General features: G+C 38.8%; 1 protein-coding gene across 1 annotated transcript; it reads left to right on the top strand.

Annotated features, from left to right (window-relative positions):
• The first annotated feature begins 3,367 nt into the window (after positions 1 to 3,367).
• Positions 3,368 to 26,216, top strand: dpp4 (dipeptidyl-peptidase 4). Its single transcript, XM_053493090.1, has 26 exons — positions 3,368 to 3,640; positions 5,551 to 5,638; positions 6,087 to 6,182; positions 6,953 to 7,044; positions 7,716 to 7,790; positions 7,869 to 7,921; positions 8,218 to 8,287; positions 9,641 to 9,758; positions 11,691 to 11,845; positions 12,622 to 12,719; positions 12,839 to 12,968; positions 13,115 to 13,153; positions 13,596 to 13,694; positions 13,851 to 13,921; positions 14,047 to 14,100; positions 14,266 to 14,393; positions 14,502 to 14,552; positions 16,167 to 16,265; positions 16,357 to 16,426; positions 19,588 to 19,782; positions 21,122 to 21,176; positions 21,457 to 21,556; positions 21,896 to 21,954; positions 22,071 to 22,143; positions 24,409 to 24,482; positions 24,985 to 26,216. Exons 1-26 carry the CDS (start codon positions 3,638 to 3,640, stop codon positions 25,075 to 25,077), a joined length of 2,238 nt encoding a protein of 745 aa, XP_053349065.1. The 5' UTR covers positions 3,368 to 3,637; the 3' UTR covers positions 25,078 to 26,216.
• Positions 26,217 to 26,599: the final 383 nt, after the last annotated feature.

Raw genomic sequence — 26,599 nt, 5'->3', positions numbered from 1 at the left:
TGCAATGAGTACAACAGTGGGCTTAGAACACACTCCTGGGGGGCCCCAGTGCTGAGATTAAGGGAAGCTAAGACATGTCCACCCATCCTTACTGCCTGTGGTCTGCCAGTTAAAAAATTGGAGATCCACTGACACATAGATGAGCTGAGTCCCAGGTGCTCCAGCTTGGTGGTGAGTGTGGAGGGAATTATGGTATTGAATGTTGAGCTGTAGTCGATGAAGAGCATTTTAACATAATCCCCCTTCCAAGTGTCCAGGTGGATGAGAGATGTGTGGAGGAGGTGAGAGATGGCATCTGTGAAATGATTTGGACGGTAATCAAACTGTGAAGGGTTCAGTGAGTTGGTTAGTAAAGAAATACTCTCCAAAACCCCATCTAACCCATTTTTGCACAGAAACTATGTTTGCTTTACTGATCATGTGACAAAAAGAAGCAACGCAATTGGATCACCAGGAAAAACTTGTGTGACTAATAATTTTGGCAAAATTATTTTAAATTACATTTTACTTTTCATCTTCTACTTTATTAATTCACAACTGTACATTCTAAACCGATCAGCTATAGGGTTAACACATTAACACTGATTATTAATTATATACCAGTAAACGTTTGACAGGATCATGAGCACCTAAAGCACACCCATGCCCGCAGGGACCAAAGTCCAGCCTGTCTGATCCCACAGAAAAGCCAGTGCAGCACAAATCACTGAAATAACGTCAATACTGGCCATGACGGAAAGATACCAGATCCCAGGGGCTGCCGACCCGGCCTCCAAGCTCTCCAGATCCCAACGTGACTCAGCCACATGGGATGCACGAGACAAACAAGTCTGATTCACAAAGGCCCCTTCCCACAATCCACAGCATGCAAAGGATCTGCTACCAACGTCCCACCACAGCACCCCCCCCCCTCCCCCCCAGGGGTCCTGTAGAGCCACGCCCTGAGGACCACAAAGGGGAATCTGCTCATCCTGAGCTTGATGTTTTCTGTTGTAATGTTGTGTCTGTTCAGTATTGATAAGAGAGCATTACTGCTGGATTAAACGTTTGTTTCTTTTGTACACGGAAGTGAAGACTGTAATAATCTACACTCTTATACAGTAAACAACATATTTCTGTTAAAATATCCTGTTGCATAATCATCAGAGACAGAAATGCTTATTTATCCTGAGCTAAGAAATGAACAGAGTGTAAGAAACACATCAGGCTGGTGAACATGATAACTATAAATGTCAAGTGTAACTATGATGATAATATAAAAATGGTTTAATCATTAAAGTGGACGTCTAGGCATATGTTACAAAACCCAAGGATCCACAAAATACTTAATATAATATACATATGTCATGGCTTTTTTATTTTAAATGACCCAATTTTTACGACCTGAAGTTTTATGACACAATATTTCTTTCAGTATTTAAACTGTGCATGATTTACACTCACACACACACACACACACACACACATTAATCTTACTTTCCTTTTGAGGACTTCTGTTGAAACTGCTAGTTAACACTATGTTACACCTAAATCTACTTTTAATCTTAGTAACCAAAAAAAGGAAAAGAAAAATAGTATGATGTATATCAATTTAATATTAATAATATGCTCATTATATTGTCATCAATGTATATAACACATAGCAATAAATTTAGTATTAAAATATTTCTACAAGTTTTTCTTTTCCTGAAATGTGTATACAGTTTTTGATTCTGTACAAACAATACATTATATACTGTAAAAACTTATTTCCTTAAACATCCTCTCAAGGTCAGTACTGTGAGATATTGATATCACCCTTATAATGACATTGTCAGTCAAGCACCCCACCCCCATCCCCACCCGCCCCGCCCCGCCCCTCACATACATACACTCACTCACACATTGGTTTTAAATACTGAGGAAGCATAAATAAAAGAGTTGCACTTTATCATAATCAGAATCTCTTGATTACTTGTCAGTACATGTCAGGTACGGGAATGTGCTGTGGCATGTGGAACTGATCAACGTTTCTGCAGAACTCTCTGTCTAACGTATTAATACAAAGAAATCCCATTCTGTAAGGTTGAGTATCTTACGCCTTGTTTACACTAAGTTGTCCTTCTTTGGTGCTCAGACAAATACACTCCCTGTTCGGTAATCGGAGAGTGAATCACAGATGAGAAATGGAAAAAGTAGATAAAAGGATAAAGATGAAGTTTTGTCTTAAAACCACTCCAGCGTGTTAAAATTCACTTATACCACTTCAGCGCTGTTATTTCAGCCAAAGTGAAAATATGAACTAATCCCAGTCAAAATATTCACTTTATCTTTTCTAATTAATATCTATTGGTGCAGGTGTTTGTTTACATTGAGACAGTAGCGCATTAGTAGATTATTTTACAGTAGATTATTAAATCCCACACAGAACTGTTCATAACATCACTTTTACTCCACATTTAGATTCACTGATGGTGCAGATTAAACTTCAGGTAGAGATCTAAGGACTGCACTAAGTGTACTAAGTTTCAGTAAATTCTGTCCAGACAGTTTTGTGTGATGATGTGACAAAATCTGGCTGGACAGACATACAGACATAAACAAAGACAGACAGCATTTTTTTTTTTCAGAGACTGGTTTCTGGTCCTCCAGTGTATGAAATGTAAAAAGTTCTGACCAATGTACAGACAAAACCTTTCTTTTATTTATATAAGGTATCAGATTTAAATTAAATATTTTTTTTCGTTAAAAAAGGTGGAAAAGTGAGCACAGTGTTTGTGATGTGTGATGTGTAGAGAACCATTTGTACTGAGAAAAGGAAACTGGGAGAGATTAATGCTCATAGATCTTCATTCTTTCTGTTTTCTTTGTTTGTTGTTGAGATATTAGTTTGTAAAACTTTGGTTTGATATGAATTTTGAAAAGAGTAGGATGAAGGTTAGAAGGTTAGGTCGCTTGACTGGACAGGTGTTGATGGTCCCCTACAGGATCCCTCACACTTTTCACTGAGCTGAGTGTGAAGACAGAGACCTCGGTAAGATCTTGACTGATGTGATGGTGTCATGCTGCACCTCCTTCCTGCTGAATTGCCCGGGGTGTAGGGCTGGGCACACTCGGGATGGGGTGCGGGCAATTCAGCAGAAATTCATGACCCTCTTTGGTGCGTGACTGAAATAAAGATCATGTTAAAAGAGGAACCCCTGACGCACGCGGCGCACCGAACTCAGTGTGTGTGTGTGTGTGTGTATGTGCAGGAAGCAGAACACAAAGCATGCCACAACTGCTGCTACTATGTCTCCCCAACACACACACACACACACACACACACACACACTTTCCCCGGTCTCTTCGCACGCGCGCCTGAGTTTCATTTCTTTCAATCTTTCTGTCTCTTAATGCGAACTTTAATCTTTGCTGATTTTATTGCCCCTGTCTTACTGCCTTACTGCCCCTCTGGGCTAATATTTAACACGCGCACAGAAAGAGAGAGAGAACACACACACACACACACACACACACATCTGTCACCACTGGATCCGTTTCTTATTTACTAAACCCGCTCAGGAAGGAGCTCTGCGCGTGCGGGACCGGACTCGGGGAATCTGACGCGTTACCGGGCAACGGCGGACCCTGAGCGTTACCTACCGCGCGACCGGAAATGGTCAGTACCGGCGCACGCGACAGGTCCATAAACTGGGTTCGAGTGCGCGCGATTGTACATCTGCCTGCTGCAGCTCTTATTAAAAAGAAAAGCGCGCCAAAATTAACTCTGTTCTAAACCCCATGTGAGACTGGGATAGAGTGTGTGTGTGTGTGTGTGTGTGTGTGCTGTTTATGTTTGGTTTTGTTTGTTTGTTTGTTTGTTTCATTTCAGATTTAAAGAATAGGTTCGGTGTTGCCAACTCTTTTCAGGGGAAAGTTCTTCATTCATGCCTAAATGATAACATGACGTCATTGCCTTATTGTCATATCAATTGAATTGTTATACTCATTTGAATATTAATGCTGCGACTATATGTTTCATGAAAAAGGTGGACTAGTGGAATAGAACAGAGTTTGACCAAAATGGAGATAAATGCTAATAATAACACTTACCCGTGATCAGTAGTTTGGAATAAATGCGATCAGTGATTGGCTGTTTTGGATCAATAGGTATCCTTGATTGGTAGTTTAGGATGGATGTAATGGGTGATTGGTAGTTTGGCACAGAAGTCATTAATGACTGTTTTTTTTAGAACATTAATAATCATTAATTAGTTGTTTGAAACAATAAGTAACGGTGATTGGTTGTTTGCGACAGTAACAATCAGTGATTGTTTTTTTATGATTGATAAGTATTGGTAAATGGTTGTTTGGGACGGTAGAGATCACTAATCTGTTTGGTTAGAGAAGTGATACGTGATTGGTTGTTTGGAATAATAACCATCAGTGATTTGTTGTTTGGGATTATTAGCATTATTTTAAAAAAAGAAGTGAAAAACCAAACAATCTCCAGTTGAACACAGTCAGTGGAAGATAGAAGTAAACCTAGCGACTGAGTTAAAAATAAATTGAAACAGAGTAGTATTTATTAGTTAATGGTAGTGCTTTGTTTGGAATGCAGTCTAAAGGAATTTGATGGAAACTTTCACTTGGCTCCACTAGAATAAGTTACTTTTTTGTTAGGGAGTTGAAAATGAATTAGGAAGAGTTGAATTTTATATCATAAACAAATTGGATTCGGTTCTGCAGATCATTTAGTGTTCCAAAAAACATGAACTAACTTATCTATCTATCTATCTATCTATCTATCTATCTATCTACATACATACATTAATTAGATAAATTGCATGTTACCAGAATGTTGCAGATATTACAGACTTAAGCATTTAGCGCTGTAGGACTCGAGATTGCCATTTGAATGCTGAAGATCTTACTCTCATTTGGACATCTCAGTTTTATGTTATTTGTAAAATATTTCTTGAACGTTTTGGCCTTTTTATTAGGGAGGTTTGGTAAGAAAGGGGGAGGGTGGTCTGCACCAAGAATAGCACAGAGTCCAGAGAGTCCAGATCAGAGCTCATGATAACGATGTTGTGTTAAATTACACTATTTGCCTCGGGTGATTCGGGTTTTCCGACATTTAACATTAAAGACAGCCATCACTGTGGACGCTGATAATAAAAGGGTTAATTAGCGTTCATATCAAAATCATTCAACTAACAGCAGAAGTGACCGGTACAGGCGTGAGTTCAGCCACGTGAGCGCTCATTATTACTGTGTACGGTGCATGTTTTATGATCTTAGATACGGAACAACAGATTAATGTGTGATGAATAAGAGAACATCGCATGCTTGCAAGTACTTTGTACTTCACGTCTGTGTACAAGCGTGATCATAATTTTTTTTGTGAAGGTGCAGGGACTTAGTTTCGATATGGCTCTATTTAAGGAAATCAGATTATGCTACTTCCTCTTTTTTTATTTCACAATATTGAATGGCTTAAATAACACTTGAATAACGCACACAATCCAAACTGGCAGACCGTCTTGTTTAGGCATTGATCATGAACGTCTGTGTGTTTTCTTCCAGCACGTGGGGAAGATTGTCCTCGGGGTTCTGGGTGCGGCGGTGTTGGTCACTGTGATCGCCGTACCAACCGCTATCTATCTTAATAGTGGTATGTGTAACAGTTTCCAGTCAAGCACCATTAATAAAAATGCCCTTTTTTCTTTGTAGTTTATCAACACATCAGAGAGAAATGTTGATGTTCCAGACTGTTATGTCTCATTTGCACCGTGGTTGTGGTTTTATTTTGTCTGTAAACCTGTACCCTTGCCTGTTTGAGTCCAGCTGCACGGAAACCACATTTTTATTCACCAGCACAGCTTTAATCATCTTGCTCTAAATATTACTGCACTCCAAGATCTGTAATGTCTTTTTTTAAAGGATGATTAATTCACTGTGTGGTTGAACTTTGACCTGTGATCCACTTGGCATCAAAACAACAGCGATAAATTAACACAAAGATTAAAACGTTGTTAGTTTTTACTTACTAGGTTTCAGATTACTATGCCTGTGTGTGTGTGTGTGTGTGTGTGTGTGTGTGTGTGTGTGTGGTTTTACAGGGAAGAGCCAAGGAGTACCCAAGAAGACTTTTACCCTTAATGACTACTTCAACATCACCATCAGGGCCAAATCATATAACATGCGCTGGATCTCTGGTGAGCGGGCCAAGTACACACACACACACAAACACACACACACACACACATGCACAAGCGCTCTGTATAAACATATATGTGGCTTATCTCGTTCCCAAACCTCATCATTTAGGCTTCTTTCCTATGAAAAACTCCAATAAAGTCACATCCAAACCCAAACCTCCAATGGTTTTTTCTTGAACGCACTCGACTCTTGTGGTCTGAAGTTTTTTCAGTTCTTCAGTTACCTGCTCACGACTGTCTTTCCTACCTGCGGCTAGATAAAAACAGTTTTTTTGCTTTACTATTAATGCAAATCTTGAATCTCCTGTCCTATACAAGCTCTACTTAAACATGTACAGAGACGTTAGTAAGACAAATAATTCTGCTTAGGAAGTCGATGGTGCGTGTATGTACGTAGCTAATACAGATAGGGCCCTTTGGTCGCTGATTAGCATGTTATTTTTATTCTTACTATATCGCTGCTACCATTAAACATCAGAAAAATATTGGACAGGCCACACCCACCAAAGACAAACTGACAAAGTGCCTTTTGCCTATTTTTACATGAATTAAGCAGGTTAGGTTTAGCGCTTAAAACTTTCTTTAGCATCCAGTTTAGCATGTAAATGTAGATAAAATACAAACTTTTTTTTGTTGCTTTTTTTGTTAAAGGATCTCTGTTTATGATGATCACGATGATGCTGTATGATTTACAGGAGATGGACCCAAAACTGATTAGTTTTTTGTTTGTTTTTTTTGTTTGTTTGTTTGTGCGATCTCTTTAACAGATGATGAGTTTCTACGCAGCACAGCAGATGACTATATATTTCTGTTTAACGCGTCTTCAGAGACGGGAGAGAAGTTTATGGATGAGACGCTTGTAAGCTTCATGTGAATGCGTGAATGTTATGTGAATGTTTTATCTCCTTGTAAATGTGAGACCGTTTTACCTGAATGCGAGAGCGTTCTGTGAGAATATGGAAATGTTTATACACATGTAAATGAAAAATTTTTAATACACCTGAGACTATTTTGCATGCCATTTTATTTGTTCACATTCAAGAAGCATGCATGAAAATGTTGTGTGAGTGTGAAAGCATTATCTGATGAAACGTATCGGGTAGATGCGAGAGCAATTTTCCTTGAATGCAAGAGCTTTGTGTGTGAACGCGAAAGCATTTTGCTTAAATGTCACCAGAGGATTTTGTGTTGATGCAACAACATTGTGAAAGGATTGAGCAAGAGCTTGTTAGACATGAACGTGAGAGCATGTTGTGTGAATGTGAAAGCATTTTCTAGGAATGTGATTATATTATGTGAATGCAACAAGACACTCAGGAATTTTGTGTAAATGTGAGAGCTTATTTAGACTGTCTCATGAGCATTTGTCTTAAACGTTCTTGTGTTTTGTATGAATGGAGTAAGATTTCGGATAAAAATATATATATTTTTTATATGTTTGTCTATGTAAAAAACAAATGTTTAATAACAGTGAAAACCGCACGTCTTTATAATGTGTGTGTGTGTGTGTGTGTGTGTTTTATATCACAGGACTCATTTGGAGCCTTTGATTACATGGTGTCAGCGGATCGCAAGTTTGTGTGTTTAATGACCAACTACTCAAAGGTGCAGTGTTAAATACATTAATGATCCACATGCCGTTTTCCCACCGTAAGCATTTACACTCAATCTGTTCTGTTACAGACTTGGAGACACTCATATACTGCAACTTATTTAATCTATGACCGGGAGAGCAGGTCAGTAACTTCTATCAGATCAGATTGAGATTGGTGTTAAAAAAAATGCCTTTACTGCAAAAAACAAAACAAAAACACATTTATAGTCCATCATTTCACTCCAGTCCATAATTGGTCACAACTGGAGAAACAAACTAATTTTACTGACCTACTGTAATTTGAACCTGATCGGGTAGTTAATCAAGACGAACTAATGAACAGAATTTAATCAACAACAGGTCTTTCGTTGTCTCATGAGCTTTATGTTTGAACGCTTATTCACTGTACGTATAAATCTCATGTTGCTCTTTGTTCAGGACGGTGCTCTCTACAGATATCCCACATGAGGTCCAGTACCTCGCCTGGGCTCCGACTGGCCACAAACTGGTGGGTTTAAGGAAAATTTTACAACAATAATTTCCTTTATTCTTGTTTGTTGTGTGCTGATTATCAGCCATAAGCTACAATATCACACACCGAGGTCATGCTGTTGCGCTTTAATATCAGCACACCTTGTTCCACACAATAAGTAGAGAGGGATTTGGGATTTAGTCTTGTGTTAGACTCTGGTTAGCTTTTTAGCTCATGTTAGTCAAAAACAGAACGATTCAGAAGGACTTAGAAGTGATTAGTGCGGAGACGGCGTGTTGTTTAAGACGCCATAACGTTATCAGACGTGTGTTCTTACTGAAAGTGCTTCTGTGACTGGGTGTGAATGTGGGTTTAGTCAGACAGCTGCTCTCTCCTCAGTACTGCGGACCGTACAGACCTACTCTCACCCACGCTGAGACACACAGTTAGTGTCATTAACCACTGGACAACACCTGGGACACGCCCACTCATACACAGAGTTACACATCACAGTGATGTTACTGTCTAATATCAGCACTCATGAAACACCTTGTGTCCAATCAGATAACTCGGTCAGAGCTAATGTTTTAGTAATGATATATTTAACATCACCATTATTGTATACTGTACACTTCAAAGTAAAGCATTTTACTATCAGTGTGATTGTAATTATATGTAGTATAATTACAGTCATTGATTATAATACAGTACAAGTAAGAGTGTTATCCTGTAAGATTAAAAGAAAAGTATGTAGATAATATTGTGGTGTTTTTAAGGAAATATAATGAGAACCCACTATATAGAAGAAGATATTTATACTATTGATAATCTTTAATTATTGCCAAATCTAGTCTGTAATTTCAGTGCTCCTGGACATCATGACCGGAGGAATGAAACAGATATCAATAGCATTGTAACTTTCCCAATATACTCGTATATCCAACATATAATTGTGCAGCAGTAGTGCAGGACGCCATCTGTCACGTGGCTCAGCTCTTTATAGACGTCTGTGATGGTGGTGTGACTCAGGGTCAAGTCGATGTCTTAACGATGGCTCTATCTAAGTTGTGTAAAGGAGTTATCTCAGGGAGTTATCTCATTTCCTGACAGTGATACCCAGTTTGACGACAATCCTTTAATCTTTTCCATCATCTAAATTTATTACCTTTATCACTTCTGCTCGGCTGATGGGGTTTAAAGATTAAAACATATGATGGAAAAAAACATCATTCTCTTGAGTGTGGTTTAGTGTGCTGTTCTTAATCTCCTTCTTAATCTCCACTATTCATAAACTCATATAGATTACAGCATTGTCATGTTGTATAATAGTCTGATCTCCTCTCTCTCTCTCTCTCTCTCTCTTTTTCTCTCTCTGTCTCTCTCTCTCAGGCATATGTATGGAAGAATAATGTGTATATGAAGTCCACTCCCTCTTCCCCGGCACAGCCAGTCACCAGTAACGGAGGTCTTTTGATTAAGAATGGTATTCCTGACTGGGTGTATGAGGGTAAGTGAGGTTGACATAACATTATAGCATAACATTTCATAACATACATAAAAAAGTAATGTAACATGATATAAAGTAACATAATGTAACATTAGGTAACGTATCGCTGCATAATGTAATATATTGTAGCATCAGATAAAATAATGTAACATAACGTAAAGCAACAAAACATGATGTCAAACAAAATAATGTAACACAACATAGTATAACATTATATACTGTACTTTTACATAACCATCATGTTATAGTATTTAACATTACATTACAGTAGAATACATTAAGCTACATTATCCTACTTGCATTCGTGCATAATATAACACTGTAGTGTAACATTAACCACTGTAAAATAATGTAACAAAGCATATCATAACACTACACAATGTAACACTGTGTAATGTAAAATAATGTAACACAATTTAACATTACATAACGCAACATAATATAACTTAATGTAACATTCTGTAACATAACACTAAGGTAATATAATGTAGCATAACATTATGGAACATAATGTATATTATATTACCTTATAATGTAATGTAAGTTAAATTAATTTAACATCATGTAACATAATGTAACTTAGCATAACATAATGCATCATAAAGTAACATTTCCTAACATAACGTATACAACAAAATCTAAAATTGCGGTACATACTGTAATGTCTTGTAACCTAACACAACTTAATGTGAGTTACATACATGCATAACATAGCAGTACATAATGCAACACAACATAAGATACGCAAGTAAGACAATGTAGCAAAATGTAACACACTGTAATGTAAGATTTTATATGATAGCATAACATAATGCATATTTAAAATTTACAATGTATAATGTAACACTGTGTATCATAAAATATTTAACATAAAGTAATATTACGTAAAAATAACACTACGTAAGGTAACATGAAGAAGCATAACAGAACGTAATGCAACATAAAGAAACAACACCACATGATGTTAGATAATGTAACCTTTGGTAACACAACATATTGTGATGACATAATATAACCAAGCATAACCTAATGTAACATAATGTAAAATAGCATAACATAACAAAAACGAATGTGATGCAACATAACATAACATCGTGTAATGTAACGTAACAAAGTATAGTAGTAACTAAACGTATCATAATGTAACACTGTATAGCATAATGTAATATAACATAACACCATGTAACATAACGTAACATAACATATCATAACATTATATAATGTATGATTTAATTTAATTTATCATACCATAACATAACATAACAATGATTTTAAATTAGTTTAGTTAGATTAGTAATTAGCTAGTCTAGTCACTAATGAGGAGACACAGTGGTGTAGTTGTTAGCACTGTCGCCTTGCACCCCCAGGGTCCGGGTTCGATTCGTGGCTGGGTTCGATTCCCGGCCAGGCTCGATTCCCGTCTCTGTGTGTATGGAGTTTGCATGTTCTCCCCGTGCTTGGTGGGTTTCCTCCGGGTACTCCGGTTTCCTTCCACAGTTCAAAGATATGCAGGTTAGGCTAACTGGCGTGCCCGTAGTGTGTGAATGGGTCTGTGAGTGTGTATGTGTGTGTCTGCCCTGCGATAGATTGGCACCCTGTCCAGGGTGTACCCTGCCTCGTGCCCTAAGCTTCCTGGGATAGGCTCTGTGAATTTTTAACGGGAATTCTGTAATGATGGTTGTAGACCGTTTTGTGCGTTAGTGATCAATAAGGTAGCAGTTTGACTGGGTTGATCAATAGTCTGTAACACTAACACAAACATGCCAAGGATGGAAGCTGGAAACACATAACAGAACTCAGCAGAAAGGCTCAAACTTCAACGGACTGCAATAAATACACAAAGTGAGTAAAGGCTAATTAAGGGTCAGTCAGCGGGCAGGAGCCGAGACTGATGCTAGCACTGATACGGTAAACGTCTTTTAACCTCAACAGAGGAGATGTTTTCCACCAACCATGCCATGTGGTGGTCTCCAAACGGAAGGTTCTTGGCCTTCGCCGAGATCAACGACACTGATGTGCACGCCATCGAGTACTCATGGTACGGGCAGGGTCAGTACCCGGAAACGGTCAACATCCCATATCCTAAGGTAAGAGCTCAGTTTAGTTCAAAATTCAGCTCATGATTCATCTTTAGCTCATCATTCCGTCTGCAGTGTATATAAGCTACAAAAATGATATCTGGGTGAAAGTAATTTAAAAGGAAATAGTTTTTATTGTTTGTATTAAATTTCCAATTCAAATTAAAATTTTATTTGTCACATACAGTACGTACGATATCAAATCAGTGAAAGATTATCAATGAGAAATAAAGTATGGAATAGAATAAGATTAAAACATAGAAAAACTTAGCTGCAGAAAAAAATAGAAAAACTAAATATAAAATATAAAAAATATTTTAGCTCTACAAATTATAGACAATATGGCCGTACAAATATAGAAAATATAGAAACTGGTGTGGAAATTGATATAGAATAGGATCTACAGGATAAACCACATGTTGTATCCATGTTTAGTTTCAGTTAAAGCTGTGGAATGTCTGAGATAAAATAGAGATATCCTTCACCAGCCAGAATAAACAAGACATTAATAGACCTCTTGATCCCCCCAAAAAGAGTAAACATAACATATAACATATTATTCGCAACATACTGTGAATGAAACAATAACGTATTAAAACATATTATAAGTCTGTAATGCCCTCAGAGCTGCATCAAATGATTCCAGACGCTTCAGAATCCAGAGGTTATGATATTTATTATTAGCAGCAGTGCTTTTACATTTGGTTTAAACCATGGTGCTTAAAAAACAAGTTTGTTTCCACTAATAGATCATTTTATTCTGGGTTTCCTTTTTTCGTTTCCAGCCTGGGACCCCGAATCCGACCGTCCGCCTCTTTGTGGTCAACGCCTCGAGTGTCTCCAAAACGATAGAGATGGTCGTGCCAAGTGCTCTCACTGCTCGGTAACGCAACCACAGTATGCATGGTTTTGGGCAGCGTGGTCTGGGCCGAGCCTGGTGTTTACTGCATTTCCCTCTAATCGTGACCTCTGAAGTTCTCCTCTTACTCTTTTGGAATTTAGAGAGCACTACCTGAGCACGGTCACGTGGGCCACGGACGAGAAACTCGCGGTCCAGTGGCAAAGCCGTACGCAGAGTCACGTCATCCTGCAGGTGTACGAGCTCGAGGGGGAGACGTGGACCCAAACAACAGTAACCTCTTCTCACTTCTCCTTTGCTTCTGGGGGGCGTGTCTATAGGCATGACATCTGACCTCTGACCTAAAACGTACATGCTTAAAAATGTGTGATGATCTGAGGTTTTTTTCTTTTTCTATTTCACCTGTTTGTTTTGTGCAGACGATAAACTTGGAGAGCAAGACAGGCTGGGTCGGACGAGTACGTAATGCGTTCTGTTCATCTTTCTCTCTTTTATGTCTCTATGCATCCTGTCTTAATGCTCTCTCACTCTCACACTCTCTCTCACTCTCACACTCTCTCTTACTTTCACACTCCCTCTTGCTCTCCTTCAATCTTTTCTCACTTGTCTTTGTTTCGAACATTCATTTTCTTTCTCTATTTAAACATTCTATCCATGTGTCTCTCTTGTTCTTGGTCTCTTTCATCATTCTCGCTATCTCTCTGTCCCTGTCCTTGAGATGGAGAGAGAGAGTAAGAGAAACCCATAAAAAAGGAGAGAAAGAACAATAGATCTACTGTTGTATTCTCTCTTTCATTCTGAGTCTCGCATTTACTTTCAGACACTTCGTCTCTTTTTTCGCTCTCGCTCTGTCTGAGTGTCTCATCCTTCCTGATTGTCTCTCTTGCTGTTGTGTCGCAGTTCTCTCCGAGCGACCCCGTGTTTAAACCCGACGGCTCCAGCTGTTACTACATCACGAGCGACTCGAGCGGCTTCAAGCACATCCATCGCATCAGTGGGGTGAGCTCTTAGCCACAACCACGGCTGGAAACATCTGGACTTGTGTCTGGAGATTTGTTTTGATGGTTTCCTCGAGAATGTTCTTTTATGAAATATTGTTTACAGAAAGTTTGACAAGTGACTGATGCTATGGCGATCGTCATCCTTTTGTTTCAGACCACACTCACACCCATCACATCCGGACGATGGGAGGTCACCGACATCCTCAAAGTGACCAGGGACGCCATGTGAGTGAACTCATTGAAGCTCCGCCCCCTTTTGATGCAACGAATCCTGGCGCTTGGTAGAAAGTCAGGACGAGTTATCGTTGTTATTGCTTCTATAGTTTGTTCTCTTCATTATTTGTTCACAGATTCTACGTGAGTAACGAACACAACAGCCATCCAGGACAAAGAAATGTTTACAAGTGAGACACGGATATCATTTCAACCTACAGAACCCAATTGTTCCACTTGTTCCATACTTTTAACCAAAATTTCTATTTGCACTGTCATAAAAAAAGATCCTGGTTGAATTTCCTTACAAACAGAAATAAACTAAATAATTCATGTGCGTTTTGTTGTTTCTGTAGAATCGCTATAAACGGAGAGACTCATTCCCCACCTGTCTGTCTCACCTGTACACTCATGGAGGACAGGTGTAAATATAACTCCGCCTACTTCAGCAAAGACGCCACCTACTACCGTCTGAGTTGTTCAGGTATGAGCTGATGTCCTTATACATTCCTAAATTTCATAAAAAATAATAACCATGACGTGAATCAGACCATCACACGGTCTTCCTGTTTGTTTCATTCGCTTGATAAAGGTCCCGGACTGCCTTTATACACTTTAAGAGACAGTCGAGACGCTGGATCAGGTAAACTCACAGAGTTTTTATCAAACTTAGATAAATAAGGCACACTTATTCATGCATTTTTAATCAGTGTATATAACTGTATTTTAAACCTGGCTGCAAATATATAATTAGTCTGGATCAGATTGAAAAAACACGCCAGCTAAAGATGCTCAGGTTACAAAAAGAAAAAAATCTTTAGACATTTAGATATTTTGATTATATGATTTTCAAAAAGAAAAAATATCCTTATATATATATATATATATATATATATATATATATATATATATAAGGATATTTTTTCTTTATATATATATATATATATATATATATATATATATATATAGAGAGAGAGAGAGAGAGAGAGAGAGACACTCAAGTTCATAATTCTCAAATATCAGCTTTAAAAAAGGGTGAAAATTGCTAGTATAAGAGGGTCAGTCAAAAATGATCTGCACTCCAGTTATATTAAAACCTCTGTATGCCGCACTGTTTTATCAGCGCTCTTCGTCATGATCTCGCATGAAGATGGACGTCCGCACACTTCCGCTTCGCACTGTGGACACTCACTAAGAGCGTTAAAGCACGCTTGTCTTTGCATAAAGTTAATTGAAATTAATTTTATGGCCAAACTTTAAAAAGTCAGTGCTGACCGTTTAAAAGCTGTCCTTAATAATAGGATTTGTCGTGACTTCAAAAAAATGTAAATAAAATCACCAGTTCTATTCTAAAAGTTTGCTAGCATGCTACTAGGCTAGCTACTTAGCAGGAGAACCTAATATGCACCCAGACCCATTTTTCCTTTCATGGAAATTATAGGGGAGATAAACACAGACCAAACAGACCACATGCAGCACATTTTGAAAGATGGCACATCCCATTTTTTCAACAGTTTTAGGGATAAAAGCTAATATTTGCTTAAATTGTATTATAACAGTTTGTTCAAGAAATGCAGTCATTTAAATATAAACAAAAAGGTTAAACATGAAACGTGAGATTATGTTAAATCATTGTTATTGTTCATTAGGATGAAAGTTTTTTACAGTACCAAATAAATAAATAAATAATTAAATAAATAAACAGCTTTTTAAAATTAGCTACTCAGGCACACCACTAGCCTAAAGAACTTTCCAGAACATTTAAATGGTTTGTCTGTCCATGATTTCTTATGAGCTACAATTTAACACAAATGCTACGTATATTGTGATGTTTAATTGTTCCTGTTAACAATACAATGACTCAAAATGTAGTTATAACTAGTGCTTTGTAATGCTAGCTAGTTAGCAAGCTATTTACCTCACATAGAGCAATGATAAAATGATTAATCTGCCGTGTTTAAATTACGCTGTTTTTAACAAACATGTCTTTTTATTCATAAGTACTGTTTTTTTAAACATACAAGATGGCTATAGTTCTTGGCAACTAGTGGCTAACGAGCTAACTAGCTAAGAGTTTAAAATATAAAATGCAGTAATCCCTTTAAAATCAGCGTTACTGGAGTGGTCCATTTGTGCTGCAAGTACACAATCATGTTAAGGTTAATTTCAAACCACGGGTAATTGAAAGTTGTTTTTTAACAACAACCACACATGGATAGTATGTGAAAATCTGTTTACAATTTCTGTTTGTTTTTAGAGATCAGGGTTCTGGAGGACAATAAAATCCTGGAATCGATTCTCCAGAGCATCGCGATGCCCTCTGTGACACACGGCACACTAAAGATCACCGGGTTCGGTAAGGATTACGTCTGAGAAATAAGAATTATTATTATTATTATTATTTTATTTAGATATTGACCCTGAACCTAAACTATCCTGTTTTATAGACCTGTGGTACCAGTTGATCCTTCCTCCAAATTTTGACAAGTCCAAAAAATACCCTCTGCTAATTGACGTGTAAGACTTTTTGCATTAATTATTTTTATTTTATTGTAGCGTTTTACCGCCGGAAAGGATGTTGGAGAGACGAGTGAGCTTACTTGCTGTCCAATGCTATGGCTGGGAGTAGTTTATTTTACACGCAGCATGTATAACATGAGCAGCACATTCACACGAGAACCACATCCAATTTAACCTAAGCATAAACCGGAGCACATTCAACACATCTCACACACACACACACACACACAACATGGCTGAAGCCACTACCCCAAACACCCTTCCCCAACAGGGTGAACACATAGAAACCCCCGCAAGGCATGCTGGTCGTCAGCAGCCGCCCCGCCCACGTCACACTGCCCCCACCTGAGCTGTGACCGTCCCGGGTCACCATGACGAACTTCGTCTCGGAGGTGTGAAGGCAGCCGGCGCTGGCGTTGGGAACGCCGGAGTCCTTTGGTGGGGGAGGGATGAGTGCGAACATTGTCCTGAGTTCGATGTTTCATCGGCGTGCGGGTGGTAAGGCGCAAGACGGTCTCGGTGGAGCACAACTCGTGCCCACCCCACCAACCGCACCCAGTAGGTGCCCGAAAGTCCTGCAGCAGTGCCCGTGAGCGCTGGATGGGGCCCTTCTCCTGCTTGGCGATGAGCGAATCACGGTCCAGCTGTGACACCGGCGAAGCGACTACGGGTGACTCTGAGTGATGCAGTAACTCGGCTGCACGCTGGCTCGTTCAGCTGATCACCGCCGGAGAGCCTGGAGGACTGCACGGGGAGAATGTTTGGCATCGAGGGTTCTACGTCGCCACGGCACTCCACTCGGTCGCAGTACCGACCACGTGCTTTGCTGCCCGGCCGTCGGAATAACGCGCCGGCGTTAGTGTGTAGGTTTACCGCTCGGTCTGCTACTGGAAATTCCGCCCCCCGGGTGTGTGCTACTAACCTGTCCGGCTGTGGTTTGGGTATTAGCAACCTGGCTACCCCGAAGTTACCATGCAGAGTTCCGTTAGCCAAATTCAGCACCGCACTTCATCTCTCCAGAATGTTCAACCTCAAAATGCAGTCCTCCTCGATATTCCCCACAAAGAACTTGTGTGAATAAGTTCGCTTACCTATTTGGGCTCTCACCGTGCGACACGCCTGTACCTTCACGTAGCCCCCAGTAATGGTGCGGATGTTGAAGGCGGGATCAGGCAGTCTGCAAACGCGCCCGCTTTGCCCAGTAATCCACAGCGCAGCAGGGAAACAGTGGAGCCGGTGTCCCCGAGCGTGTGTAGTAAGACGCCGTCCAGCACACAGTTGACGTAAATCCCAGCGCGATGCCCTACACGTCCCGAACGGAAGTTGAATCCACCAGTTGTGGGAGACAGCTTCCCCTTAGCGCCCCCCGCGCTAGTTTAGCAGCTGCTGGAGTACGCTGTCCCTCAGGCCTGAGGACGTTGCAACGGTAGTCTTGAGGTCCCGTGCCTCGGCATCGCCGCGAAACCTCTGAGACTTGCTCGTTGCCTAGCCGCGACGGGTAGCCCTGTCTCTGGCTAGGTTCACCTCCCGAGCGCCACTGAGCTGCGGGCGGTCACTCAGGTCTTTCGCCGTGATGTTCCGCCATTATGGGCTCAGCGTGCTCGGCCTCGCGCAGCACCTCGGAAAGGGAAGCTGGTACCGCTAACCTGATGTGCTCGCGGAGCCGCGGCGGTCGGAGTTCAGGGACAAATGCGCGATGAGCTAGCTCTTCCCACTTGTCGTGCTCGAATTCCGGATAGGTTTGCCCAGTCCTTCCGCTCATCCGCCGGGGACCAGCCCGCGAAGACAGCGGCTAGTTCTACTTGAGCGAGGAATGCGTGGGGTTTAACGGCGCCTTTGTAGGAAGGCGCCTCCGCCCCGAGGTCCAGTGCCAGGATCTTGATTACGCCGCTCCTCTTTGTTCGCCGTTGTGTGCTCGCGCTAGCTCCATCAGGTAAGAGCTTTCTCTTACCCAGTAGTCGCTCCGCTACTCGGTGGCCTGCTTGAATTTTCCGTAAGTCCTCCGTAGTGCGCTACAACTCGTCATTCTTCATCCCACTTTTGACACCAATGTAGCGTTTTACCGCCGGAAAGGATGTTGGAGAGACGAGTGAGCTTACTTGCTGTCCAATGCAATGGCTGGAAGTACTTTATTTTTTATGCAGCATGTATAACATTCACTTGAGAACCACATCCAATTTAGCATAAACTAAGCATAAACTGGAGCACATTCAACACGTCACACTCACACCACCACACACACAACATGGCCGAAGCCACTACCCCAAACACCCTTCCCCAACAGGGTGAACACATAGAAACTTCCGTAAGGCATGCTGGTCGTCAGCCGCCGCCCCGCCACACTATTTTATTTTACTGGGCATCCCTTAAGAACAGGTGGGGGATTAAACATGATCCCCACTAGAGGGCAGGGCAGAGCAGAAACATCCTCCAGCAGGTTTTCAAATTGCTCTGTACATTTACATTTGGGCATTTGGCAGACTCTCTTATCCAGAGCGACTTACATTTTTTTTATCTCATTACACATCTGAGCAATTGAGGGTTAAGGGCCGTGCTCAAGGGCCCAACAGTGGCAACTTGGTGGTTGTGGGGTTTGAACCTGGGATCTTCCGAACTGTAGTCCAATGCCTTATCCACTGAGCTACCCTGGTGGATAAGGCATTAAAATGTTTAGCCATTGCATATATTTAAAATAAAACAAGAAAAAAATAATAAAAGCGTTGGGTATTTAGTGAATCGATTCATTGAGTCACATTACTCTGGCTCAATTAGATTCCTACTGCATTTCCCCCCCTAATGCAATATTGTCGGCAGGGTTCACTTTTTTTCTTCTTTTTACAGCTAATCCATGTTTTATGTTTACTTTGAGAAATCAGCTAAACAAAGCAGAATTTCATCTCAAAAACTGTGTGAAACAGAGCATGCTTGTTTGTTTACTGCATCACATGTTATATTTTTTCCACACTTTTGTCATGCATGCGTGTATCAACAGTATGCGCTGATAATAAGTTACACTAAGAAAGCTAGTATAACTCAAACTATTATAATCCTCAAGCACTGAGACTATACATGGTCTAGGTTAAGCCTTAGCAATAAAATATCCCAGTAATTTAGTAAACATAGCACCATAATTTTGCACGTTCTCTTCTCTTTGCTAGCTACGCCGGGCCGTGCAGTCAGAAGTCAGATTTTCGTTTCCGGCTCAGCTGGTCTACGTACCTGGCCAGCACAGAGAACATCATCGTTGCCAGTTTCGATGGCCGAGGAAGCGGATACCAAGGGGACCGGATCATGCACTCTATCTATAAACGACTCGGCACTTATGAAGTGGAGGACCAGATCACCGCCGCTAAGTAACATGACGTGACATGTTTTTTCATTCCCAAACACACCCATGTTGACTTTCTCTTAAAAACCTAAGTTCCAATTTCTCAAAATTTGTAAAAATGCGGTAACTAAGTGAAGAAAAAAAAATCTAATGACTTTGTACTCATTGAGTCTATACCCTATGCTTGCCCATCAACACAAAGCTCCGCCCCAGAATCTACAACACTTTAACTTGATTTAGCATGAGCAAGGCAAGGACAACACTATAAACATGGAAACCAGCTCGTAACCCTTTATGATAATGGTCCAGAGTGCAGTTTTTGTCTGTTTTTTTCTTCTTAATAAGCTCTTATCAGTGCTAAACTGAGGTTATTAGCATGCTAGCAGGGAGGCGGACTGAAGGGGCATGTGAGAGTGTCTATAAAATTTCTAAAAGCAAACACAAGCAAGCATTCCCGGACCGTAACGCTGTTTTCTATAAATTTTTAGTCATCCACGTAATACTTTTGTCCTGAAGTCATGGATTAAAACTTTATTTTTGTATCACGATCTGTTTATTTTTCTAGTTAAATTATGCTATTAAGAAGTAAAAAAAAAAATTGTCTATCGCCTTTAATTTACTTTAAATGAAATTAATTGCTATTCTATGTATATTTTATATAGCATTGTTCTGTTAATTAATTAATTTATCCTATTTCAGCGGTACCCCTGCGTACAACTTTAATTCGTTCCGGAGGCGACCTCTTAAGGCAAATTTCCGTATTGTGAAACGCACTTTTCCATAGGAAATAACGTAAATGCAGAAAATCTGTTCCACCCACCCAAACATATTACCAATATTACCAATTTAAAACACTAAAATCATATTTTTGCATATAAGAAAACAATTAAAACATTTAGAAAAGGCATGTAAATAAAGTAAAATATAAATTAAATAGACATTAAACCTCACTTAACCTTAATTTATGATTCCTCTTCACACCGGCTACTTTAAAAACCAAACTGAAAGCAGCTCCCTTTTCTTCTTGCTACCGTCCTTGATGACATTCTTGAGACCCGCGATGCTGTATCACTGAATCGTGCACACAATGAAAAAACAACCTTCCCAAAACTTGCTCCGTTTGTTTTCCACTGACGTAAACCAGCTTTGAACAGGCGTATGAGCAACTTAGCCATCACAAGGTTTGGCTCGGCTGTACAGTATGTCGGAAATGCTCGGCCTGTCGATCCAAATTTTTTGAAAAATTTCAGTTCTAAAGGCGAAAATTCTTAAGGCAGGCGTTTGTGTGCTGAGGTACCGCTGTACTGGAGAAAACCAACATTAACCAAAATGGTAATATGATATTGTTGTTTGTCATATTTTAGACATTTCATCAGTTTGGGCTTCGTCGATAGTAATCGAATTGCGATCTGGGGTTGGGTAAGTCGCCATCACACGTACATATTGTGTTACTGTAACTGATGTGCTGATTATTATTTGTTAATCACTGCATGGCTATGAGAATACACAAGGCTTCACTGTGAAAAGCTTTACAACTCATTGTTAAACACTGACACTGGAGACTCCTTCCATACAGTGCATGTTAGTGCTAAGACTAATGTTAATGTTTACGTTATAGAAAACCTTTCCATAGCAAACATCCATGTGGACTGTAGCAGGATGTGCTGGATATTTCTTTCTATTTTGTTTATGTTTTCAGTCCTACGGCGGTTACGTCACCTCCATGGTTCTAGGGTCGGGTAGTGGAGTGTTTAAGTGCGGCATGGCCGTTGCCCCGGTTTCGAAGTGGAAGTATTATGGTATGGAAATTCTAGAGGAAGACCTACTATAAAAGATATTGATTAACTTATTACCCATGAAGTCAATCCTCACATTTTTATACATTACGTAGAGAATGGTTGATAATTTAAATTGAAATGTCATGTCGAGGAGTTTCGTTATTTTACAACTAAAAAAATATTAATGCTAATGTCATCATTTATACCAATAAAACATACCATCAGTGATAAGTATTTCTGGCGTCTGCATCACAGTATATCGTCGTAGCATTATATTGTAATATAATCTCCTTCGGCTTCAGGTACCACGTGTAATATTTCACACCTAATTTATTATTATAATTTTTGCTAAATACACAGATTCCATCTACACAGAGCGCTACATGCTAACTCCGGAAGAAAACCCAGATTTCTATGAGGTAAGTTGGAGGAGTGAGTCTTGTAGGAGCGTGAGTCAGCTCAGAGAAACGCTGTGTGATTTACACGTGTGCACGTTTGGAAAGTGTGTTTAAAAAGGATGTTGTGATCTGCGCAGAATTCCACAGTGACGGGCCGAGCGAAGAATTTCCACTCTGTTCAGTACCTGTTGGTGCACGGTACAGCCGATGGTGAGACACACACACACAGATATTTAGAATTACCACATCAAGACCCCCCAAAGAGGCGCGTGCGCACGCATACACACACACTTTTAACAACCTTATTCTGTAATTCACTCTTGCTTTCATGAGTGCTTTCACAAACACACTTCCAAATCAAAACCCCCCACATGGGTACGTGCATGCGCGCACACACACACACACACAGGCAAACACACACAGGCAAACACACACACACAGGCAAACACACATTCAGGTTAGAGTTCATTTGGAAGGGCCATGTGTCTTCACACACATTCAGGTTTGAGGTTATTTGTGGGGACCAAGTGTCTTCATTAGCGCTGAAATGTCACCAGGGGCTTTCTCTCGTCATTGTCTTTATTTTACTTACTTTTACACAAACTTCACAAGTAACACACACTCACACACACTCACACACACACAATCCTTTCTAATTATAGTCTACTTTGTGTTTAAATGTTTTTGTTTCATGACGTTTGTTCTCTATGACGTAGGTGGGTCAAAAGGTCCCATAATAAAACAGATCCACACAAAACAACCACCCCCCCAACTAACAAACACGCGTGCACACACACACACACACACACACACACACATGTATTGCCGTACTTGTGGGGACCAGATTATTTCAGAAGCTCAACAACATGAGTGATTGTCTATGTTCCCCAAAGTATTTTTTTTTTTCACAGTTATGTGTGTTTGGTAGCAAGTTCGGTGTGTGGGGCAAAACTAATTTTCATATTATGTCATCGTAAAATGCTAGCTACTTTCTTATCTGGTGCAAATTTAATGTGATCACTGATATTTTGTGCCTAAATTTATTTGTGTCGCAAGAGTGAATTTGCCCCTAAGCTGAACGAAAGGCAATTGTGTGCATTCAAATATGTAACCCGTCACATTTAATCAGTTTGAGGTGTGCGTATGTTCAGATTCATGGTTTAATAAGCTCTATTGTGGTACCCAGTTTATTACTGTATCATGTCCGGTTTTTGAGATATGACCAGTGTGGATTTGTTTTCAAGGAGGTTGTCGGAAATTAAAAAAAAAATCTTTTCTGTTGAATTTTTTTGGATATTTAAATAAGGATTCTTTGATGTGTTAAGAAACCTCATTGACTCCAGGATTTCCTTGCTAACCCTGGGAAAAAAAGGAAATTATTTAAATTTTACTTTGTAACCTAACTTCTATCTTAAAATGTTATGTTTTTTGTGAATTTTGTCTTTAGTTTAAGTGCATTTTCCAGCTATATTTTCAATCGTAGTTAAATGTTTCTGCTTTTTTTTTCACTGCACATCATAATGTGTATGGTCGTGTACATGACAAAAAAAAAATTGAATCTGGTTTATGGCAAAGAAATTCAATTTCTTTCTATCGCAACTGGAGTCACCAGCTTAGATAGGGTTTATCAAAGTGCTTTACGGCAATATTTAGCATTTAAATTTTTCTAAATTCTTTCGTTAGGTATTTATCAATCGATTTATGTTGAAATTGAAAATTCTATTAATTTAACCTACAGTGCTCTGTTTGGCCAAAATTAACCTGCGTGACTTAATGCTTGACTTGATATGACGTGTCACGTATAATAACAAGTTTTTAGAACTTGCATAGAATGACTCACTTAACATAAACAACCTAACAACAAGTACACTTAGCTTAGCTACACAGCTATATCCATCAGTCACATTCCTTCTTCAACACATTTCACAACAGCAGCCTCATTTTGGCTTTAAACCCCCCGAAAATGGAGTTTATGGCTTTAGTGTCTGAACAACACTGAGTTCTGAGAAGACAAAGAATTGTAAGTCAAGCAAAAAAAATAAAATAAAAAAAAAACAGAAAAGGTTTTTTATTTAGAAATTGAACATGATAAAGTGTTGAAGTGTCATCATAAAAACTATGTGATTATATCACGTTTAGCTGAATTAGCACACTTCTGGTCAATGGAAAATGACGTAAATGGAATCGCCACAAAGCAATATTTCTTGCATATGTTTAATTTAATGTGTTTTTAGATAAAAACAAAATAAATAAACAAATAAAGTTGTAGTGTGTATTAGTTTTTGGTCAAACTTGGTGACATTTTTGTAAAATTCAGTTTAAACACAGCCAACAGGACTGATATCCTGATACCTAAAATAGTATTGTGACCGAACCCTCCTGACTGTAATGTTGTCACTGGACTTCGTGTTCGATAACTGGTTAAAAGCACAATTCCATGATATGTTTCATACAGAGTCATATTATATTTTTCAGATAATGTTCACTTTCAGCAGGCAGCACAGATCTCCAAAGCTCTCGTTAACCAAGAAGTGGATTTTGAGTCCATGGTAAACACTTGAGAAAATTTTAATGATATAAAATTTTATAGAGGAATCCAAAAGTCTGATACATTCTTTTATTGTGCATTACATTCTAATTATATTTAGAAAAATATTACAAGTTAGACTACCAGCAACCAAAAAGTGAAAAGTAGGATATTTGAGAATTTGTGTATTAAAGTATTTGGTGTTCAAAGTCCCCATATTGTTTAATGGCATAAAAAGGTTTTAAAAAGTTACAAAATTATTTTCCTTGCTTTATTTAAAAAAAAAAAAAAAAATTAATGTTGCGTACCCAGATTTTTAGTGTGATCTCAGGCTTTTGGACTCCACTATACATCACACAAACATTTCAGTAACCTATTACAGTACATAAATAATGTGTGTTAGTTACGTGTATAGTTCCTGATTCACCGTCATTAAGAGCAAACTTAAGTTCCTAAAACTCCAGCATTTGCACTGTTTATTTAACACCCATCCATCTTCAACTCCCCTCTTCACTGTCTCTTAGTGGTACACGGATGAGGATCACAGTCTCGGAGGATCAGCCAATGCACACGTCTATAGGCACATGACTCATTTCCTGAAGAACTGCTTCGCCTAATGTGTGGCTGTAGACGTCACATGACTCAGTTCCAGGAAATGTTCCTCAAATCGTTAAGAAAACCAGTTTTTTTTTCTTGACCTGCTGTTGACCTTCAATAAAAAAAAAAATCCACAATAAACCAAGTTTATATTATTTTATTTTCATCCATCATGATAGCGAACAGTAAGTACACAAGCAGCATGAAAATGTTTGAGCCAAAGCCGACTTCAACAATCAGGGGTAATTAAGCAGCACTTAACCACATGACCACACTGATTACTGATCATTTTTTGCGTAGCAAAGGATTGGAAGTGAATATTCTTTTACAGTAGGATTAATTTCAGTATTGTTTTTGGGTATTGGTAATAAATTTAAAGTATTTTTATACAGATAAAATAGAACAACAATGGTTTGTACCTAAAATGCTAGATGCTAGATATCATGCTAGTTCTTTTGTGTGGATTTTTTATGCTCACCGAGTTTTATTTAAGTTATTCTAATTGTCAAACTTTGCGTGCCTGTTTTTTACGTCTGGTAAATTTTATACAGGGTTTTTAAAAATAAAATTTTAGTAGTCTTAAATAATTGCTTTTAAACTGAAAACTGCATGGCAATAATTAGCTAATTAGATGTACATAGGATAACTTTTCCTATGTAAAAAATTTCATATTAAATAAATATTCTATGTTAATTTGTTATTCCGCTTAATTTATTTTATGTTAATTCAATACAGTGCTCTAGGATAAATGTTTCAATGTTCATTTTTTCCTATGCAAATTCTGCTATTTGAATTTTCCTATATTAAATGATTTTCCTTTGTTTCTTGTTAAAACATTTTCAAAAGAATTTGAATGCTCCATTTTACAAGTTTATAAGTATTTATAATGAATATGACTGAGGGTTCCAAAGTGTAATCCTGACTTAAAAGCTTTCTTCATTTACCTATTTATCCAAATTAACTTTCTATAAACAGTTTGTTTAAGTGCCACAGACTTATATTTAACTTAAACCAGGAGATTTTAAACACTGTGTAATGAGGATATACAATACTCAGTTATTCCATTTGTACAATAAAAGTTTATTTTTTATTTTTGTAAATGAATGAATGTGTAATCACAGGCAAGTTATTTACTGAACATGCAATAAACTTTTAAGTATTCAAACTATTAGTGTGTTTTATATTTTATATTATTTTGTATCCTGAGTACAAGAACATGAAGAGCATCACACCAGCACCAAGTTATGCTTATGTCAGTGTTTTTAAAATATTACATTCAAGTTGAGCTTATTATTTAACTGTGTATTGAAGCACAGCACCAAATTTTGAATTCTGATCAGTCAGAAGGTGTTTATTGATTTTCCATAAAGCAGTGCAGTTACGAATCACAGGTCTATATTCACGTGCTCCTTCTAATATGTTACATTTCGATAGTAAGAGCTTATTAACATTAGCAAATTAACTTATTTCAATTTATCTCAATATTCTGTTGCATTAAGATATCAAGTTTAAAAGATTTTACTGACTATAAATCATGTAAAT

The sequence above is a fragment of the Clarias gariepinus genome, chromosome 3, assembly GCF_024256425.1.
Source record: "Clarias gariepinus isolate MV-2021 ecotype Netherlands chromosome 3, CGAR_prim_01v2, whole genome shotgun sequence".
NCBI lineage: Eukaryota > Metazoa > Chordata > Actinopteri > Siluriformes > Clariidae > Clarias > Clarias gariepinus.
The sequence above is the reverse complement of the archived record's forward strand: the minus strand, read 5'-3'. Positions and strand labels throughout refer to the sequence as shown.